Source organism: Vombatus ursinus, unplaced genomic scaffold (assembly GCF_900497805.2).
Source record: "Vombatus ursinus unplaced genomic scaffold, bare-nosed wombat genome assembly UNPS02014335.1, whole genome shotgun sequence".
In the NCBI taxonomy this organism is placed as follows: domain Eukaryota; kingdom Metazoa; phylum Chordata; class Mammalia; order Diprotodontia; family Vombatidae; genus Vombatus; species Vombatus ursinus.
In genome coordinates, this window is record NW_020954113.1 from 103,656 (window position 1) to 121,685 (window position 18,030).

Here is an 18,030-nt window from a genome sequence, read left to right on the forward strand (position 1 = left end):
TAAATCTCCTTAAGTATTTTTTAAACTCACTTAATAAGTCACACCTACACATCCCCTTCTCCTTAAAAAAGTTTAATTCCCAAAAGTCTCACCTGCTCAATTAGCTCTGAGAAACATCGCAGCCCTGACCAAATTACACATTTGACACTTGTACATCTAATTCTACTAAAAGAAATTAATATTGAACAGTGTTGTTAATTTAATGGACTTTCGTAATTGTAGAACAGCTGGACAGGTATTCTCCAAACAAACCAACTACAACACAGGACAATTCATGAGTACATATAATCCATGGACCAGATATGCAAAACTACCAGGAAGAAACCCATTTACCAACATAAAAATAAAAGCACATGCAGAAGAAATAAACGTTAAGAACTGTACAAATGTTTAATTTCACAGTTCCTCTGGGGGAAAAACCTAAACTAAAATAATGCATTTATACTTCTAATTTGTACAAATGTTTTTTTCATTTAAGAATTTTAATAATTACTATTTCACTTATTTTTATTAAAAATAAGCAAAATGTTCTTTTAAAACCCACAAGCAATTTGGTCAATGACAATGAACTAATGAAAAATTAGAACTATACATCTAAACAACAAAAAAATTGAGACTAAAGCTTAAACTTACATTAGCAACAAAAATTGTAGAACCCAGTCTACCAGCCTGCAAATTACTGATAACCTCAGGAGGAATATTTGGATTATTGAGAATGGAAGGTGGTAAATTCATCAACCCCGAACCCATATCAGAGACATGTCCTCCTGGAAATGATCCTCCTGTACGTTGCAGTGCCCTACGAGCATTTTCTCCATCAGGATCCTATAACACATATTGAATATTAAATACCGCTAGATGAATCAATATGTCTAAAATCATTTAAAACAACTTGAAATTCTATAGAAACTAACACAACTGGCTCAATATTAATGACCATCTTGCAGACCCAGCTGAAGCGTCAAGGACTTATAGGCAGAGACTGAATTATTCTTATACATAGAAAGGAATCCTGTACAAAGTCTGTGGATAGATAAAAGATTTCAATCTCCAGGGATGTCAGTTTTGTACCTTTTTCCAATCACTAAAGTCACTTAAAGAACTTGAAATTAGTTTATGTTTACCTCATACTAGAGTACCATAAAATATATACATAAATATACACTCTAAAAAGAAGAAAATTACTTACCTGTGGCTTCTTTCTTTCCAAAATGCAGCTGTAGTGAATTCTCACTATTGATGCCCCCAATGAAATACAGTATTTGGACTGATTAGCAAATGCAAGGCTTTAAAGCCTTGGAAGTACATGACCCAGGGCTTTGAAGGAAAAATGATTTTTAAAACCCCTTCTCTATGAAGTCTTAATTTCTCTCCTAAATGGGAATATTTACTTACTCCTTAAACCTTCTACTCTATTGAAGTGATCATGATCTTGAGACCAAAAGTGGAGAAGAAAGTTTTTAGTTACAAACTGGATTAGAGATTAATGTCTTCATATAGTCAATAATAAAAGATTTCTATTATCTGAGAAATATTTTAATTTCAAGACGGAAGTGAAACAAGCTCAAAATGCAAAAAACTTCTTCCCTACTTTACAGAATACACAATAGCATTTGTAATATACGTGCTAAACTGAATGACTAAGCTTCGTCATCCACTGAATACATTTTATTCCAAGAGCTGTTAGGCTCAGCATAAGGCTAATCAGAAAGGGAGAGGAACACTGGAGTTTGCTGGGGTGCCTAGGAAAAGTCATAGGAGGTAAGGCAGATATAATAGTTCGGCCTCCAAAGCTGATGCCTTCATGGAGCATGGAACATGTTAAGAGTTATCGGCCCCTGTGCTAAATGATCCTAGACTGTCATGCTTTTTAAAGTTCTGTTGTTTGTTTTATTTTTGTTTGTTGGGCTGCACATGGGAAAGTAGAAGACCTGAAATTTCATGAATATGAAGAACTTTAGATATGGAAATTGGTACTATATAAATCCCATTTGACTTGACTTGAAATATCATCTATTAATTAGTCTTTTTCCTTCACATCCCTATGCTGACTTCTAGCAGTGCTCTACCTCTTCTAATTTGCTACTTCTAATCTCCAGTTTATGTGGCAAAAGAGAATAACCAAATTCTTTAGAACTTGGCCTAAAATAAGAGTAAAGGGAATCTAAGAGGCCAGAAGGGCTTATCTGTGAATAAAGCACATTACCTTTAATGCACAGACTCTGTGACATATGTTTTGGTTTTTGTTTCATTCTCGACTTTCCATTCTGTTCTAGATAGTTGAAGGTGCTAGGTAAATTAAATTGCTGCTGAACAATTAACATTGGTAGGAAAAGTACGTAGAAAAACAAGCAACTTTTGCTTTATAAGTTAAATGAGGAAAATTTTCACAAAACCTAAAAATTTAATTTGTCATATTTCAAAATGGAAAAGTAGAAGTCAAGAATTCCTATTAATGGGAAGAAACAAAATTAGATCTCTAGAATAAACTTGGTCTCCAACATTAGTACAGATATGATCATAAAAAATGAGCCAATACATAAAAACAGTACCTTTCTCAAGAGGCCAAGCCAAAAATCTATCATGAGTTGGGGGGCAAATTTACAAATAGAGATGTGTATAGAATTTCCATGAATCTTCATTTAAGATTGGATTTACTCTACAACTATGGGCTGTTTTTTGCATACAAAGGTAAACATTACCTACTTCTCCAGTATCATATATGCCTTGAGTTTTGTTTTGTTTTGAATAAGAAGCAGTTTATATTTATTAGGAATAGTAATGGTTGCACAGAGTCATTTGGATTCATTCATACCTTTTGTGATCAATAGCATGCTTGTTGGAAAGTTGACTAGGGTTGAAGGCCTATTTCATGGGAACAAATTGTGTTTTGTTTTTTTTTCTGTAAAAACCTAACTGGGGTTGGAGTGAGATCAATACCATGACCTATGCTCTATTAACCATGACAAAAATCAATGAAGCAATATAAATTTCAGATGCACTGATGGCTTATTTTGTAAAGATATTTAAGAAGATTTTAGTAGATAAAAATCGCTAACGATGCTGATGCTAAGATACTCATGAAATTAATGGAATATGGTTTAATATCCTAGGAAGTGGAAGGGATCTGAGAGGTCTAGTCCCAACTGCATCATCTCACAGATGAGTAAAGAAACTGAAGCCTAGAGAGATTAAGTGACTTGTCCAAAGTCACTTAGTGGCAGATTCAGGATATGGGTTAGGGTTACAAAATCCAGCATACAACACAACCATGCACTCACTGTCAACATTTTTTCTTCTGTAATTATCTTTTTTAACAAATCATAAACCTTGAATTTTAATAAATGTAAATTGCTAACTTACAAAAAGTTTTAGCTGCAAGGTCACTACATTGTTGTCTAAAACAACCAATATAGATCAATTTCCTACATGAAAATAAGATTGCAACAGTACCAACCCATACATCAATCTATCAAAGTAACAACAAAAACATTAAGTTATCAGTGAAAAAAGTATACAATTGTCCTACTTCAACTGAATAAGCTGCCTCTAACTTATTTTGCTATAAAAGTTTATTTTTTAAGTTGGCTGACCAAACTCATTATACATTTTCCTCACAGAAATAATGTTATAAAATATGTCAGCTAGGTGGTGGTGCAGTGGATAGAGCACCAGCCCTGGAGTCAGGAGGATCTGAGTTCAAATCCGACCTCAGACACTTGATACTTACTAGCTGTGTGACCCTGGGCAAGTCACTTAACCCCAACTGCATCACCAAAAAACCCCAAAAAACAATAAAATAAAATAAAATACACCAGGTACTGTAGGTTGCCCTATTGAAAACAACAACAAAAACTTTTTAGCCCAGGTTGTACCTGAGGCATAGTACTAATAGCACAATCTTAAATAATACCTAACCACAATTAATGATATTGTTTCTATGGGAAGAAGCATTCTGAATCTCCAAACTAGGAAAGTACACTTCCCCTTACCGTAGCAGCAGGACTTCCCAATTCTAGCCTTGTGAGTTCTAGAACTCCATCTACACTACCTGTTCATGTTGAAGTCATTTGTGAGTGTTCAGAAGTTGGAGACTGTCAGTACTAATGCTGACAATTAATGATCCATTAAAATTAAGAGAGCTTTACTAGATACTAGACTTTCAAACTCTAATATTAGAGAGAAAAAAGAAGAAACAAGTTAGGAGAGTAAAAACATGCTATTAATTTGGAACACCTAATTTTACATGTAACCAATATGACTGGTCAGATAAACTTTATTCCAGTGTGGGGGCTCCTTACTGAAGTATTAACAGAGTATCTGTGCTAGATGCTGAAAAGACAACAAAGTATGATCTCACAATCATTTTTTATAGCAGAGTGGAGAAGGGAAGGAAGTGAAGGGTATTTTAGTGTGAATATACAACATGAATATTTGGAAAAGAAAAAGAATATATCACTGAACAACTAATCTTTAACCCTAAATTCATGATATCCCTCATAGAAGATTGAATAAAAGACCTGAGATTTTCTCAGTTTAGCAAACTCTTTCAATGGTTATGACTTAGGATAAATTCAAGAGAGTTGACTGAGACTTGATACTAAAGTGGCTAAGTAACTTGTGTAGGGTCACACGCTGTTATTAGAGGCTGGATCTGAACCAAGGTCTTCCTGATTCTAAGCCTGGCATTCTGTCTACTTTCATGATGCCTTTATTTGCCATATATAAAACATTATAAATGTCACATATTTAAGGAACTATAGGAAACTTTTGAATCTTAGTTACTCACAGTTCTCTTACAAAATGCTTTAAAAAATATGAATGGTCATATAAAATGGTGATGAAAACATTTAATTATGAATCACATTGGCCCAAATCTCTTTCCTTTCCCACTCCAGGAAAAAATTCAATTTGACAAACAAATATTAAGCATTTGTATACCAGGGTGGGTACCAGAGGAAACAAAGTTTAGATATGATGGTGTTATGATAAGAGAGGGAAGTCCCTAAGATGAAGAGGCTTAGATAATTAAACTCCTCTAAAGAATACTATGGTTTCTGAATCAGGATTAGAAGAATATAGGTGATGTTTTCTTTCCCAAAATGGCTACTACGGAAATACGTTTTGCATGACTGCATATGTAATAATCTATATCAAATTGCTTGCCTTCTCAAGAAGGGTGAGGGGAGAGAGGGAGGAAAAGAATTTGGAACTCAAAAATTTTAAAAACAAATGCTAAAAATTGTTTTTAAATGGAATTGTAAAAATTAAAATATAAAGATTTAGGAAAAAAATACAGATGTCAACTATTAAGTAAGGACCACTTTTGATGGCTATATCTTTTTCAGCACAACTTTTCATTTTAGGTTAGTAAGGCTTTGTACTCAGACTGACAATCCAATTGTATTCTCACACTAGGCTACAACTAGTAGTTTAATCTAAAGAGAATTTGTCATCAAACCAATGATTCACATCAAACTGAACTTCCAATGGTGACAGGACCTGTTTTTTTTTTCTCTATCCTAACTCTAAAATTTTTCTCATAGTATTCTGGGAGAAAAAAAAATCAGAACTAGTCTATAATTTAAATACTGAAATTATTACCGATGTGGAATATAGAGTTTATATATAATAATTTATAAATACATAAAGTTAGCTTTTCCCATACTAACCATTCCATGATCATTTCAGCATCTTGAAAACCTAATGTTCAATGAAAATGAGTCCGCGCATACCTTCTGAATACTTTTCCTCCTTTGTCCTTCTCCCCCTCAAACTGCAATGTTTTATATTTTAAGTCCATTAATTGAGGGGCTCAAATTCAAATGATGAATTCAAATGATTGATTTATAAATTGTCCTAAAGTCATTAAGCAGTTTAATATGGGGCAGAACCCATTATCACTGTTTGAAAATTGGGTTCTTAGTGATTTGTGGTAAGCAACAAAATATTCACTTTATTAAGTACATAATTTATATTACCAATAATATAGAACATATACATTTACAAAATTAAAACTACAATCTAAAACGCAACGGAAAATTTCTATGATAAACAACATTGAGCACTTGAAATTGGCTATTTTAAATGTCTAGCTCATTTAAATTACTAAATTTCTCAACTTCTGCTTATGGTCATATGGGGTAAAACAAACATATGGGTTAGCTACTAAAGGACAAAGAGAAAATTTATGAATTGATAAGCATAACCACCACTAGTACAAAATTTAACAGCCTTCTATGCTAAAGAAAATGTTCCTAATGAAGCTAACCCATATAACAAAAATGAAAGATAAAAAATAAAAATGCTCCAATTTTTAAATTTTCAGAATAAAAAAATTCTTACCTCTTTAATATTCAGGGGTCTTCCACTAAGATCATATTTGTTCATAGTTTCTAATGCTTTCTTTACAAATTCTTCATCTTTGAACTCAACCACACTTAGGGAAGGAAAAAAAATTGAAAGTATTTAAGTAACTACATTTCTTTAAACCAGAAGTTCAAAATTGTACTTTAGGATACTAAAAGTAATCCTTACCCACAACCCTATATCCATGAAGATTTGTCAACATATGTAAGAGAAAAAAAAGGTTTTGGTCAATAAAGTTAACAATGGATTTTGACATTTCAAGTCACTGTAAGACAATCATTTCAATCATTTCCACCTCCTGAACAGATATAAATTCTAATTTCCAAATCACAAAAAAGTCCTCTGTAAACTCTTCTTAAAATAAGATTGTATCAATAGACATCTAACATTGTTATGTAAAAATATAGTCTTACATCTTCTGTGAAACAAAAGTTGCAAATAAAAGTAAGAAGAGCCAGAGGAATAATTTAAGGTACCCAATATGATTATTTTTGAATAATTAAAATGTCAAAGGCATTTCCAAATCCTGTATTGGAAACATTTTTTAAAATGTATACCCTTTAATTCTACCAAAAACAAAACATTAACCATATAATTATTCTCACATCTAAAAAAAAAAAATTAAGTCTTTCACAGATGAAAGGCTGCACCAAAACTAATATATGAAAAAATCAGGTATGTTAAATAGTTTGTAGAGTTTTAAAATAATTACACAAATGATTAATACCAATCCATTGGCAGTGGAATGTTGTTACTAAGTTATATTTCTCATGCACCCAACAGATTTTTTTGCTCACTATCAATCAATCAACAAGCATTTATTAAGCACCTACTATGTGCCAGACACTTTGGTAGGTGCTGGGGATACAAATGACTAAATATAATCATTTATTTAAAAAGGGACTTTTCAGTATATCCTTCACTACATTACATTCTTTGTTGCTGGCAATCAAAATCTGCTACCAACCAATTCCTTCCACTTCAATTTAATAATCTAGTTCATTAATACCAATGGGTCAGAGTACTGCCTCTTAAGTAGTCCTGCAAGCTCCTAAATTAGGCTCTTCAAGAGTTTCAAACATACATTCTGAATTAACACCTTTAAGCTACAGGCCTGCCATAGGCCTTACACTTAGGAAATTTTATCAATTCGGTGACTTAAAAAAATAAAAAGAAGATCCCTTAAGACATTCAGAACACAACAAAAATCCTATGTTAAAATCTATTGTCTAAGAAGCATTACCTTAGAGCATTAGGAAAGTAAACACCATTTTTGTAAGCATTTACAACACTCATCCCTTCCATCAGCTAGTTTGATTTTCATGACAGTGTCAAACTTTCCAGTATAGAAACCTCAAATCTTTCAAAATAAAGTAAAATAAAAATGAAACTTACTTCCAAAAACTGGTACAATTATTAAGCAAAAATTAAACTGCTGAGGAACTTTTAAACCTCTAGCAGATTATGGCCCACAGCACTTACCCTTGATTTTCCTTCCGAATCCTTAAAGAGCTCCACGTATGTAACCTCACCAACTACATAAGACATACAAAAGGAAAATACCAAGAAACAATGCATTTAAACACCAATATCTTGCTTTACTGTGCCCCTGTGCACAACTCTACAGAGAAGCACCTATTATTCACCAACAATCAAAACCAGACCAACATACCTCCTATCAATGGCTATATAAATTTAACTAATTTTCAGAAATATACAGCATCCACATTCTCTAAAAGAGCTAAACAACTATATTTAACCTAATTCATACTACAGATCATATTTTGGCCAGCATGATATAGTTGGTGAACAAATGCAGATATACAGATAGTCCCTTAACCTATCAAATTAAAAACATCAACATTAGCACTTTTCAAATAACTTTTGTCATCCTACACACAACAGCTGTTTTAAGGTGACTTTCTACCTGAATGTCTTCAATCATGTTTGCCTTCAGTAAACTAAATTTACAAGTCATATTTCACAGCAAGCCACACACTTTCTAAATGAGTTCAATGAATAAAAACCAGTCAAATAGTTGTCACCTTACAACAGATACACCAGTGCAAAGTTTTTATTTATTAAAGGGGAGCAGCCTCAAAGCCAAGTGCATACTTTGTAGAACTTTTTGAAACTCAAATTATCAAAATATAAACAAAACTAGCTTTTGCAAGATCAAGTATTAGCATGATTCCCCCCCCAAACCATCCAAATACAGTAAGTTTAGGGTTTTTAGGTTATTCTGATATCAAAACTGCAACAGCAGTAACGCAATTTTTATAAAGAACAGAAGAGACAGCATCATGGCAGTCATGACAATGCAAACGAAATTAATTCCACAGCCAGATTCCAGACTCCTCCAAGGAAATACAGAACAGCTTTTGAAAAAAAAAAAAAAAGTCAGGCCTTATTCATACTTTAGCTCACTAAGTGTATTGCTTAACAAATATAATACCCCCATATTGTTTTTGTTTTTTTTTTATCTAGGAAAAAACCATCAACTATAGACAAAACCTTGATTGACAAAATTCACGGTGGCATATGTATGCAGATGTACACATATATAATACACACATGTACATAATTTACATACACATACATATACTGCCTCTCTAGTATAACACTAATATTGCAAAATATAGATATTTAATTTACATATACTACCTTGGAATTCAGATGCCTCAAGTGAAAATGGAAGGGAAGATAATTCAGGTCTCAAGAAATCAAACAAAAAAATTTCAAAAATGAGTCTGAGGCTCCAGGGAATAAAAAATTTATATTACTTATTTCCCCCCTCTCTCCCTTTCCTACATGGAATGGATTATCAAGAATGGGTTATTTCAGAAATAGTTACCTTTTTCTCTCATAAGATCTTTTATAGCTTGCCATTTCATGTCATATGGGATGTTGCTAATAAAAACTCTGTTACGGTTAGGACCCTTCTTTTCCCCAGTGCCCGAATTCTTGTCTTTTGAATAAGGATGGAATCTATTTGCCTTCTTACTTCCTGTAGATTTTTCTTTTAAGTCAGATCTCTCTTCTTTTACAGAGTCATCATTCTCCCTAAATTAAAAAAAAAGGAAGAGGAAAATTTAGCTGGACTTTGAAAGCGACAATCTACATCAAGTAAACATTTCATATCTGACAGTTCAAAAAACACTTCCCTGGCATAGACTCTACAGAGGAAGCTGAGGATTCAGACTCCTAGCTCATGTTGCCCAAAGCACCAGTAATTAACCTAACTCCATTTCAAAATATGGTGCCCAAATTCTCACTCAGGAGCTGGACACCAACAGGCTGCAAACATTTAAACTATCATCAAGTTCTGCACACCATTTTTCCTTTGTGATTTCATCAGCGTACAGAGCTCTCAATAAGGAAAATCCTTTTACCAACACAATTCAGAACCAGAACTACTCTTCAACTTAGAATCTTGGAGAGTTGCCTGGGACTTTAAAAGTTAAGTGCCCAGGACCACATAGCCAATATGCCACCATGGTGCAACTTAAATATGAGTTTCCCAATTCCCAAGTAAATTCTCTTTGCTTCACCTAGTACCTAATAAATCCCAACACTCCTTTTATAAGACCGAAGGGGCAAAGGACAGAAACAGAGGAGAGAGGTTATTCTACTAGTAAGCATTTATGACAGTAAGTAAAACTCTCTCCTTTGGAAAATTATCTTTCAGGACATCAGGACTAATATTAGTGCTCTCCAAAATGAAATTTATTAATTAAATGAAAAATAGCATTCTCATCTTTGTACAGTTTATTCCATTCCCAGGAAATAATCTGTATCATAGGAACTCTCCTCACACATACCACTTCTTTAAAAAAAAAAAAAAAGAAAAAAGAAAAAACTCTTTTAGGCTAACTTGTTCTCAATTTTTATTGACTGGTGCTCTTAAAACATATTTTAACCTTCTTGTGTCTCAAGCTTTTAACTGTAAACCATGATGCAATACTGTTATGTTATTTTTTATTACCACAACATAGCTGTTAAAAAGTACTTAAGTGAAAAAGTATGATTCTATAAACTAATAAATTTTAATCTAAGACTACTGTAGTAAGCCATGTACTCCCCTACTTTAAGCAAACCCAATACAAGAAGACATGGACTTTCTCTTACAGAAGTATTTTTTGCTTTAGAAAATAACAAGACTTGGTAATTATCAAAACAATCTGGTACTTGCTAAGAAAAAGAGGGGTGATCAGTGTACTAGATTAAGCACACAAAACACAGTAGTAAATGACCATAATAATCTAAAGTTTGATAAACCCAAAGATACAAATTTTGGGGACAAAAACTTATTTTCTGACAAAACCTGCTAGGGAAACTGGAAACCAGCATGGCATAAACTAGGTATAGTGATATCAACATTTCACATCATATACCAAGATAAGGTCAAAATGGGCACATGATTTACACATAAAGGGTGATACCACAAGCAAATTAGAAGAGCATGGAAGAGTTTACCTGTCTGATCTATGGATAAGAGAAGAATTTAGGACCAAACAAGATATAGAGAGTGTTATAAAATACAAAAAGGATCATTCTAATTATATGAAATTAAAGTTTTACACAAACAAAAACAATGCAACCAAGATTAGAAGGAAAGCAGAAAACTGGGGAAAAATTTTACAAGTATATCTGATGAAGGTTTCATTTCTCAAATATATAAAAAATTGAATCAAATTTGTAAGAATACAAGTCATTGCCCAACTGATAAATGGTCAAAGGATTTGAACAGGCAGTTTTCAAAGAAATCAAAGCTATCTATAGTCATATGAAAAAAATGCTCTAAATCAGGCTTCTTAAAACTGCATCATAAGACCATATAGGGTCACAAAAAATTTGGCAACATTAAAAGGTTTCTGAACATGCAACGACCAAAAATTAATTAAAAATCAAATGAATCTGAGGTGTTTCTGGCAGTGCTTGCCCATGTTGCATCATGCAACTTCACTGCAGCCTTGGTTCTGAACACAAAGCACCTGAACTTTTTGCATCATGCATGCTTCAGGCTACGTAGCCAACAAAAGCTGCCAAAACATGAAAAGGGGTCACGGTGGAAAAAGTTTAAGAAGCCCTGCTCTAAATCACTATTGATTAGACAAATGCAAATTAAAACAATTCTGAGATACCACCTGACACCTATCAGATTAGCTAAAATGACCAAAAAAGGAAAATGATAAATGTTAGAGGGGATGTGGGAAAACTGGGACATGAATGCACTGTTGGTGTTGTGAACTGATCCAACCATTTTGGAGAACAATTTGGAACTATTCCCAAAGGGTTATAAAACTGTGCAAAAACCTTTTGATCCAGGAATACGATTGTTAGGTATGTATCCCAAAGAAATACTTTGAAAAAAAAAAAGGTAAAAGGACCTAGCTGTATAAAAATATTTATGGCAGCTTTTTTGTGGTAGCTAAGAATTAGAAATTGAGGGGTGCGTATCAACTGGGGAATGGCTGAACAAGTTGTGGTGCATGATTGGAATGGAATATTATTGCGCTATAAGAAATGACAAGCAGGATGATTTCAGAAAAAACCTAGAAAGATGTACATGAACTAATACAAAGTGAAAGGAGAAGAACCAGGAGAACATTGTATATAGTAACAGCAATACTGTACTATGAAGATCTGTGAACTTGGCTATTCTCAGCAATACAATCCCAAAGGACTCATGATGAAAAACACTATCTGCCTCCAGAGAAAGACTGGACGTTGTCTGAATACAGACTAACGCATGCAATTTTTCACTTTCTGTCCTTTCCTTTCTCTCTCTCTCTCTCTTTCTTTTTTTCTTGTCTTCCTGCACAAAATGGCTAATATGGAAATGTTTTACATGACTGTACATGTATAACCTATATCAGATCACTTACCATCTCAGGGAGGGGTAAGGGCAGGGAGATAGAGATAGAATTTGGAACTCAAAACTTAAAAAAAACCCAATAACAAATGTTAAAAATAGCTTTTATATGTAATTGGGGAGGAAATAAAATATTATTTAAAAAAAGAAAAAGAAAATAGCAAGACTTCCTAGAACATTCAATTTATTTGATAAAAATTCAATTTACTGACAGCTTTTTAGTAATAATTTTAGCCTTTAGGAAAATACATAAAATCATGAGGAATTAAAGCATATCTGTATTAGAAAAGGAGCTAGGCAAATGATATCAAATTCTATTTTAAGCCTTTTGAAATTTTTATAAGTTAATAGTAATTATGTACCATTATTATCATAAGATCGTAGTTCTAGGGCTAAAAGGAACCTCAGAAGTCATCTAGTTCAACCCCTTCCCACACTTTGAAGATGAAGAAACTGAGATCAAGAAAGATTAAACAACTTGCCCCAAATCACACACAAGTAGTATGCATCAGAGGCAGGATTTAAATCCAGTACTCTTTCCATTATACTATGTTCCCCCAATTCACAAACAGTCAGGTTAAAGTAAATTGGATTTAACAGACCATTACGACCTGAGCACTGAGTAAACTGATTCCCAGGTCAGTAACAACCAGAAAAATTAAATACCTACTCTGTTCAGAGAGGCTCCATGAAAGAAATAGTTTGTGTATAACAAGATGGCTGTTCTCAAACTTTGCAATCTAATGGAGGGGAGGGGAAAAGAAAAGATACCAACAGAGATACCACTAATCTATACAATTATAAGATAAGGGCATTAAAAAAATGTTATGCGAGGTCTGAAGAAAAGGCTGGGTGTATTGAGAAGGAAGGAACAAGGAAGTTAGGGGAGGTTTCACGAATGTGACATCTGAGTTGGGCTCTAAAAAGATTAGGTAAGCAGCAAACTGGCAAAAGGAGATGTGAATTGGTCCAGTCATTTTAGAAAGTAATCTGGAATTATTTGAAGAAAATGTCCATAACCTTTGATCTAGAGATTTCACTACTAAGTACACAACTTAAAGAGGTCAATAATAAAGATTGCATATACACCAAAATATTTATAGTAGCACTTTTCATAGCAGCAAAGAATTTGAAACAAAGTAGACACCCATCAATGGGGGAAATGGCTAAAAAAATTATGGTATATGAATTTAATGAAACATTAATGTGCTATAAGAATTAATGGATATGATAACTACAGATAAGCACAGGAAGACTTGCATGAACTGATCCAAAGTGAAGCAAACAAAATGCCAGGAAAACAATATTCACAATGACTACAATAATGTTAAGTGAAAAGAACAAAACAAAACAAAACAAACCCTGCAAAATTATGATCAAACTTGGTCCCAAAGAAAAGATATGTGAAAGCATTTTCCCTTGCTTCATTGCAAATGTGGGGGCCTATGGATCTGAAACAAAGTCTATGGTGTCAAATAATTTCAATATGTTGGCTTACTTTAATATTTTCAACTTTTTATTTTTTATTATAAGGTATAGCTCTCTAGAAGGAAGAAAAGGAAGAGGAAGGGAAACACTGGGAAATGCATTCAATGTAAAAACCAAAATATCAATAATTTTTTTTAATTTGAAAGACGAAAAGTAATTCAACAGGTGAAGAAATAGCGTAAAGTTATTTCAGGAACAGGGAACACCCAATCCAAGCTACAACTATGAACAGCACAAAAGTGAAAAATAGAACTTAACCAAGAGACCTGGTTTTATCACCACTTTCAAACCTTCTCTAGAGCGGGCACAACACAGGGGGTCTCCTTACTACCTCACTCCAGGAGGGGGCACCAGTCCCAAGGAAATGATAATTGAAAGCAGCTGCAAGCAGTTTAAATCAACATTAGCGTGCTCAACTCAGCTACCATTTCATTGACTCATTGAGGTATGCCAAAAGTAACAGAACTCTGGCCAATCTGACACCCTTCTCCCTCTCTCTCCAAACATTCCTCTAATCCCATAGTTTTTAGCCTCCTGTTGATCTCAAATTCCTTCCAGAATGAAAATATAAAAGAAAAATTGTCCTATGATTTATTTAAATGAAATACAATGGAATTCCTACCTTTTAAAATAAAAACCAAAAGACTGGAAGATGCTATTGCTATTTGCCATACCAGTTGTCATTTTAAATAAGCTGCTATTTTTCTGTGTACTATGAAATGTACTTTCCTTCTGAACTATTCATTTTTGAGACTTCTAAAAATTGTTCTTCAAGTAGGACACCAAACGTTTGATATCTCTATTTAGGGGTGGGGACCCTGTGGCCTTGAGGCCATATGGCCCTTTGACTGAATCCACACTTCACAGAACAAATCCAGGCCACATGTTGCCTCAAGGATGCAGGTTCCCCACCCCTACATAGAGCACTTTTCTTGATGGTGAAGATTTAAGAGCCTGAAATAATTCAATTTTTTTTGTACATAACAATACATTAAGAGCATCCTTTTAAAATTATCTTAAAAAAAGAAAGCAAGTTAGAGTTTCTCAATTTTTCTCCAATCAAAAGCAAAAGCATAAAAAGACTTGAAATGCTTTACTTGCAATATGAAAACTAACTTTAACATTTTTAACTTACATGCAATATTCCACCTACTAATGAAAAGCCTCAATACTACCTAAAGAATCTAAAGTTATATCCGCCCCCCCACAACACTTTTAGTATTTAACATCAAAGAAGCTCCATGATAGTTTGAAATCTAAAAGTCAATCCAGTTCCATTTCCTCAAACAAAATGTTTGCTTGCTACTTCACTAGTAATTCCCCTATTACCTAATTTTAAAAAAACCCAATAAAATTCTTAATCTCTGTATCCTCAAAAAGGTTATTTGAGCATAACTGAATTAACAAAAGCTGTAATGGCATGATATACTAATTTTAAAAAAAACAGACATACAGCACATACAGCAAGAAGGCTTAATCATAGGAACAGAACTTGGGCACTTTGTTTTAATTGACACTTTTTCAAAAGATTACTAACCAAGTCTATTAAGTATTGATCAGGAAACTCAAAGAGAAAGTGATTACCTATTTGTTTCATTCACCTCTTCAATTTAATAAAATTCCACAACCATTTGACGAGCAGGCACTAACACTTGGAGAAATCAGAAAAGATTTCCTATAGAAGGTATCACCTGAGTTGAGCTTATGGAAACTAAAGATTCTATGAGATGGTAGTGAAGTTCTTGGAAAACATAAAACTTGCCTGCTTATGGCAGGGTAAAGAGGTATGTGGATAAAAAAAAAATTACATTTTATTACTAGTGTAGCTACCCTGATAGCAGGAAGATAAATCCTGGTACAGAATTACACAACATCGACCCTTACTTCATTCTGAGGAGCTTTCACAGAAATGTGTAATGTCTCGTATTTGGCATGTGTATGTATAATGAAAATAATTTTGGCAAACTACCTACACATTCACAAAGATACATTCAATATTGCAAGAAATAATAGCCATTTCCCCCATACTATATAGGTCCTGATTTTCTCCAAACTTGAAAGACCAGGTCTAGGTCACTTCCAGACAACATCTATATATCTCAAAGATGAGCCAGAAATCAGCAACTCTGTCATTCACAGCAAATTGTCAACACTAAGAAAGGGAACATTTCAAATTGATAAGATAGCCAAGTAGTTCACAGCTATTCTTATCAAGACATGATCTTTCCCAAAGATTATTTTAAGTAAAAATAATGCTCCTAGTCATCAAGTTTCTGTGGAATCCAGACAAGATTACCAAAATGGTCCTGAAATCTAAGTAAGAGTCAGACCAGAAGATGGCCAGCAATATTTAAATATAAAGCAATAAGTGCTTCAAGAGAGAAGTTGTGCCATCCCAGTGGAATTCTAAATAGCGTGAAAAGATTAGTTCATCTCCTTACTCACAATCATTTCCTCTCATTGAGTCTCTTTAAATTCTGAAGAGAAAATAGCAAATTCTCCTCCCTCTACTCGAATTTGTAGACACAAAAAAAGTTGACAACATTTAGGCCTACTGGACACAAGCACCATTTACCATATCAGTAAAGGCCCTAAATGCAATTGGTAGATTCACTTCACACAATTTAAGGTTTCATCCTCATGTCTTGGGGATGTTGTTTACATATAAACTAGAAAGACTCACCTGTATTTCAAAATTAACAATTCCACTATTTCCTACTCCCACTTTAGGATCACAAATCTCTCAAACTACACGTGATAAGCACAATAAAAATAATAAACAAAACTCATTGACTTTCATTTCTCTGAAACTTCATTATGCCTAAAGTTTCTTATACCTGTATTTGCCCTTTATCCAAAAAGCGACCCCTACTTTTTCTAAACCCACTCTAAAGCAAGCTAAAATTAAATACCAGGCTAGAGAGAAGCATCCTAACCTCCTCCTTTACTCTGGTGACCCCAACAAATCTTGGATTCCAAGGTCTGTGGTGCCTAGCAAAGGGTAAAGAATGAAAATAATTTTCCCTAATTGTGAAAATATTAGCAAAATTACCCCTTCCCTGTTTTAATTAAAAGAACAATAACTAAATTTTCCCTTTTGTCCACATATCACTTACCTTCTTCAAGATGTCTGAGAGAATTTCAATTTTATTGTAAAAGGGCTATGAAATGCCAAATAAAATTGTATAGTCATATGACAAGATCACCCTTTTTACGTGCACAAAAAAGGACAATGATAACTCACAAAACTCTCAGGTACTCAGAAATTATTTAGAATTCATATCAACCAAGTTCTTCATGGCCACATACAAATGAGACAATCCTTACCACAGTGTGTTGGTTTTGGGGTAGGGGGAAGACTTTAAGGCTGAAAATTAATGTAGTGGAAATAGTATTGCCTTTGGAAGTTACAGAACGTGAGAGTGAAATACCTATGTGACCCTTGGCAAATAACTTCCATTCTCTGGGTTTCCTTGATTTTGTAACATAAAACTGTGGGACTAGATGATCTCCAAAGACCCTTCTAGCTCTAAATCTATGATTCCATAAATTATTTTAATTTTGCCATAGAAGAGACTTACCTTCTCATAACAACCCTGAGTTTTTCCATCTTTCCCTCCCCATCTTACTCCCCCCCTTTTTAAAAATAAACATTAGGGCCCATAAATAGACAAAGTTTTATTGTAAACAGAAGGGTTTTCCTTTTAACACAGCAGCCAGTATCAAGATAATCACAAAGCATCCAAGGTAACAGCAACACAATACTAAACTTCCCTTCTGTAAAGGTTAATTCAAAAAAATAAGTTCCCAATTAAGAAATTATCACATCACCTTGAATTGGCCCGGCTTTCCTAACTCTGAATGAATTAAAAGATATATGTTCATATATAAATATGTGTGCCTATATATGCGTGTACATATATGTACGTGTACATACATGTGTACACGTACATATACACATGTATGTCTCTCTAAAGTCTTAAAACTACACTGAGGCATTTGGAACACCCAGCATATATTTTTAAAGCCTTTAAAACGTTATCATCTCAATTTGATAGATGTTAGGTGATGTCATCGCTGGATACTCTCTAATGATGAATGAACACTAAATTACTGTCCTTTAAAAAGGGGGACCACTTTCCCTGCAAGTCTTAGTGGATTCTTAACATCGGTCACTCCCGGACACAGGACAGGAGGGGCAGGATGAAGAGGCCAGGACCTCCGGCCCTGGAGATGAATGATGATGATGATGATGATGATGATGATGATGATGATGATGATGATGATGATGATGATGA

The 18,030-nt window shown here is 33.8% G+C and overlaps 1 protein-coding gene across 7 annotated transcripts in view; it reads right to left on the reverse strand.

The window, feature by feature from the left end:
• Window positions 1-18,030, reverse strand: part of MYEF2 (myelin expression factor 2) — a 46,823-nt gene that overhangs the window by 28,188 nt on the left and 605 nt on the right. For all 7 annotated transcript variants that reach the window (XM_027860919.1, XM_027860920.1, XM_027860918.1 and 4 more), the window contains exons 2-6: window positions 9,224-9,432; window positions 7,852-7,904; window positions 6,538-6,545; window positions 6,346-6,439; window positions 634-825 (exon numbers count right to left, since the gene is read on the reverse strand). In XM_027860919.1, the coding sequence (XP_027716720.1) occupies window positions 634-825; window positions 6,346-6,439; window positions 6,538-6,545; window positions 7,852-7,904; window positions 9,224-9,432 (556 nt within the window). The remainder of the gene's footprint in view (window positions 1-633; window positions 826-6,345; window positions 6,440-6,537; window positions 6,546-7,851; window positions 7,905-9,223; window positions 9,433-18,030) is intronic.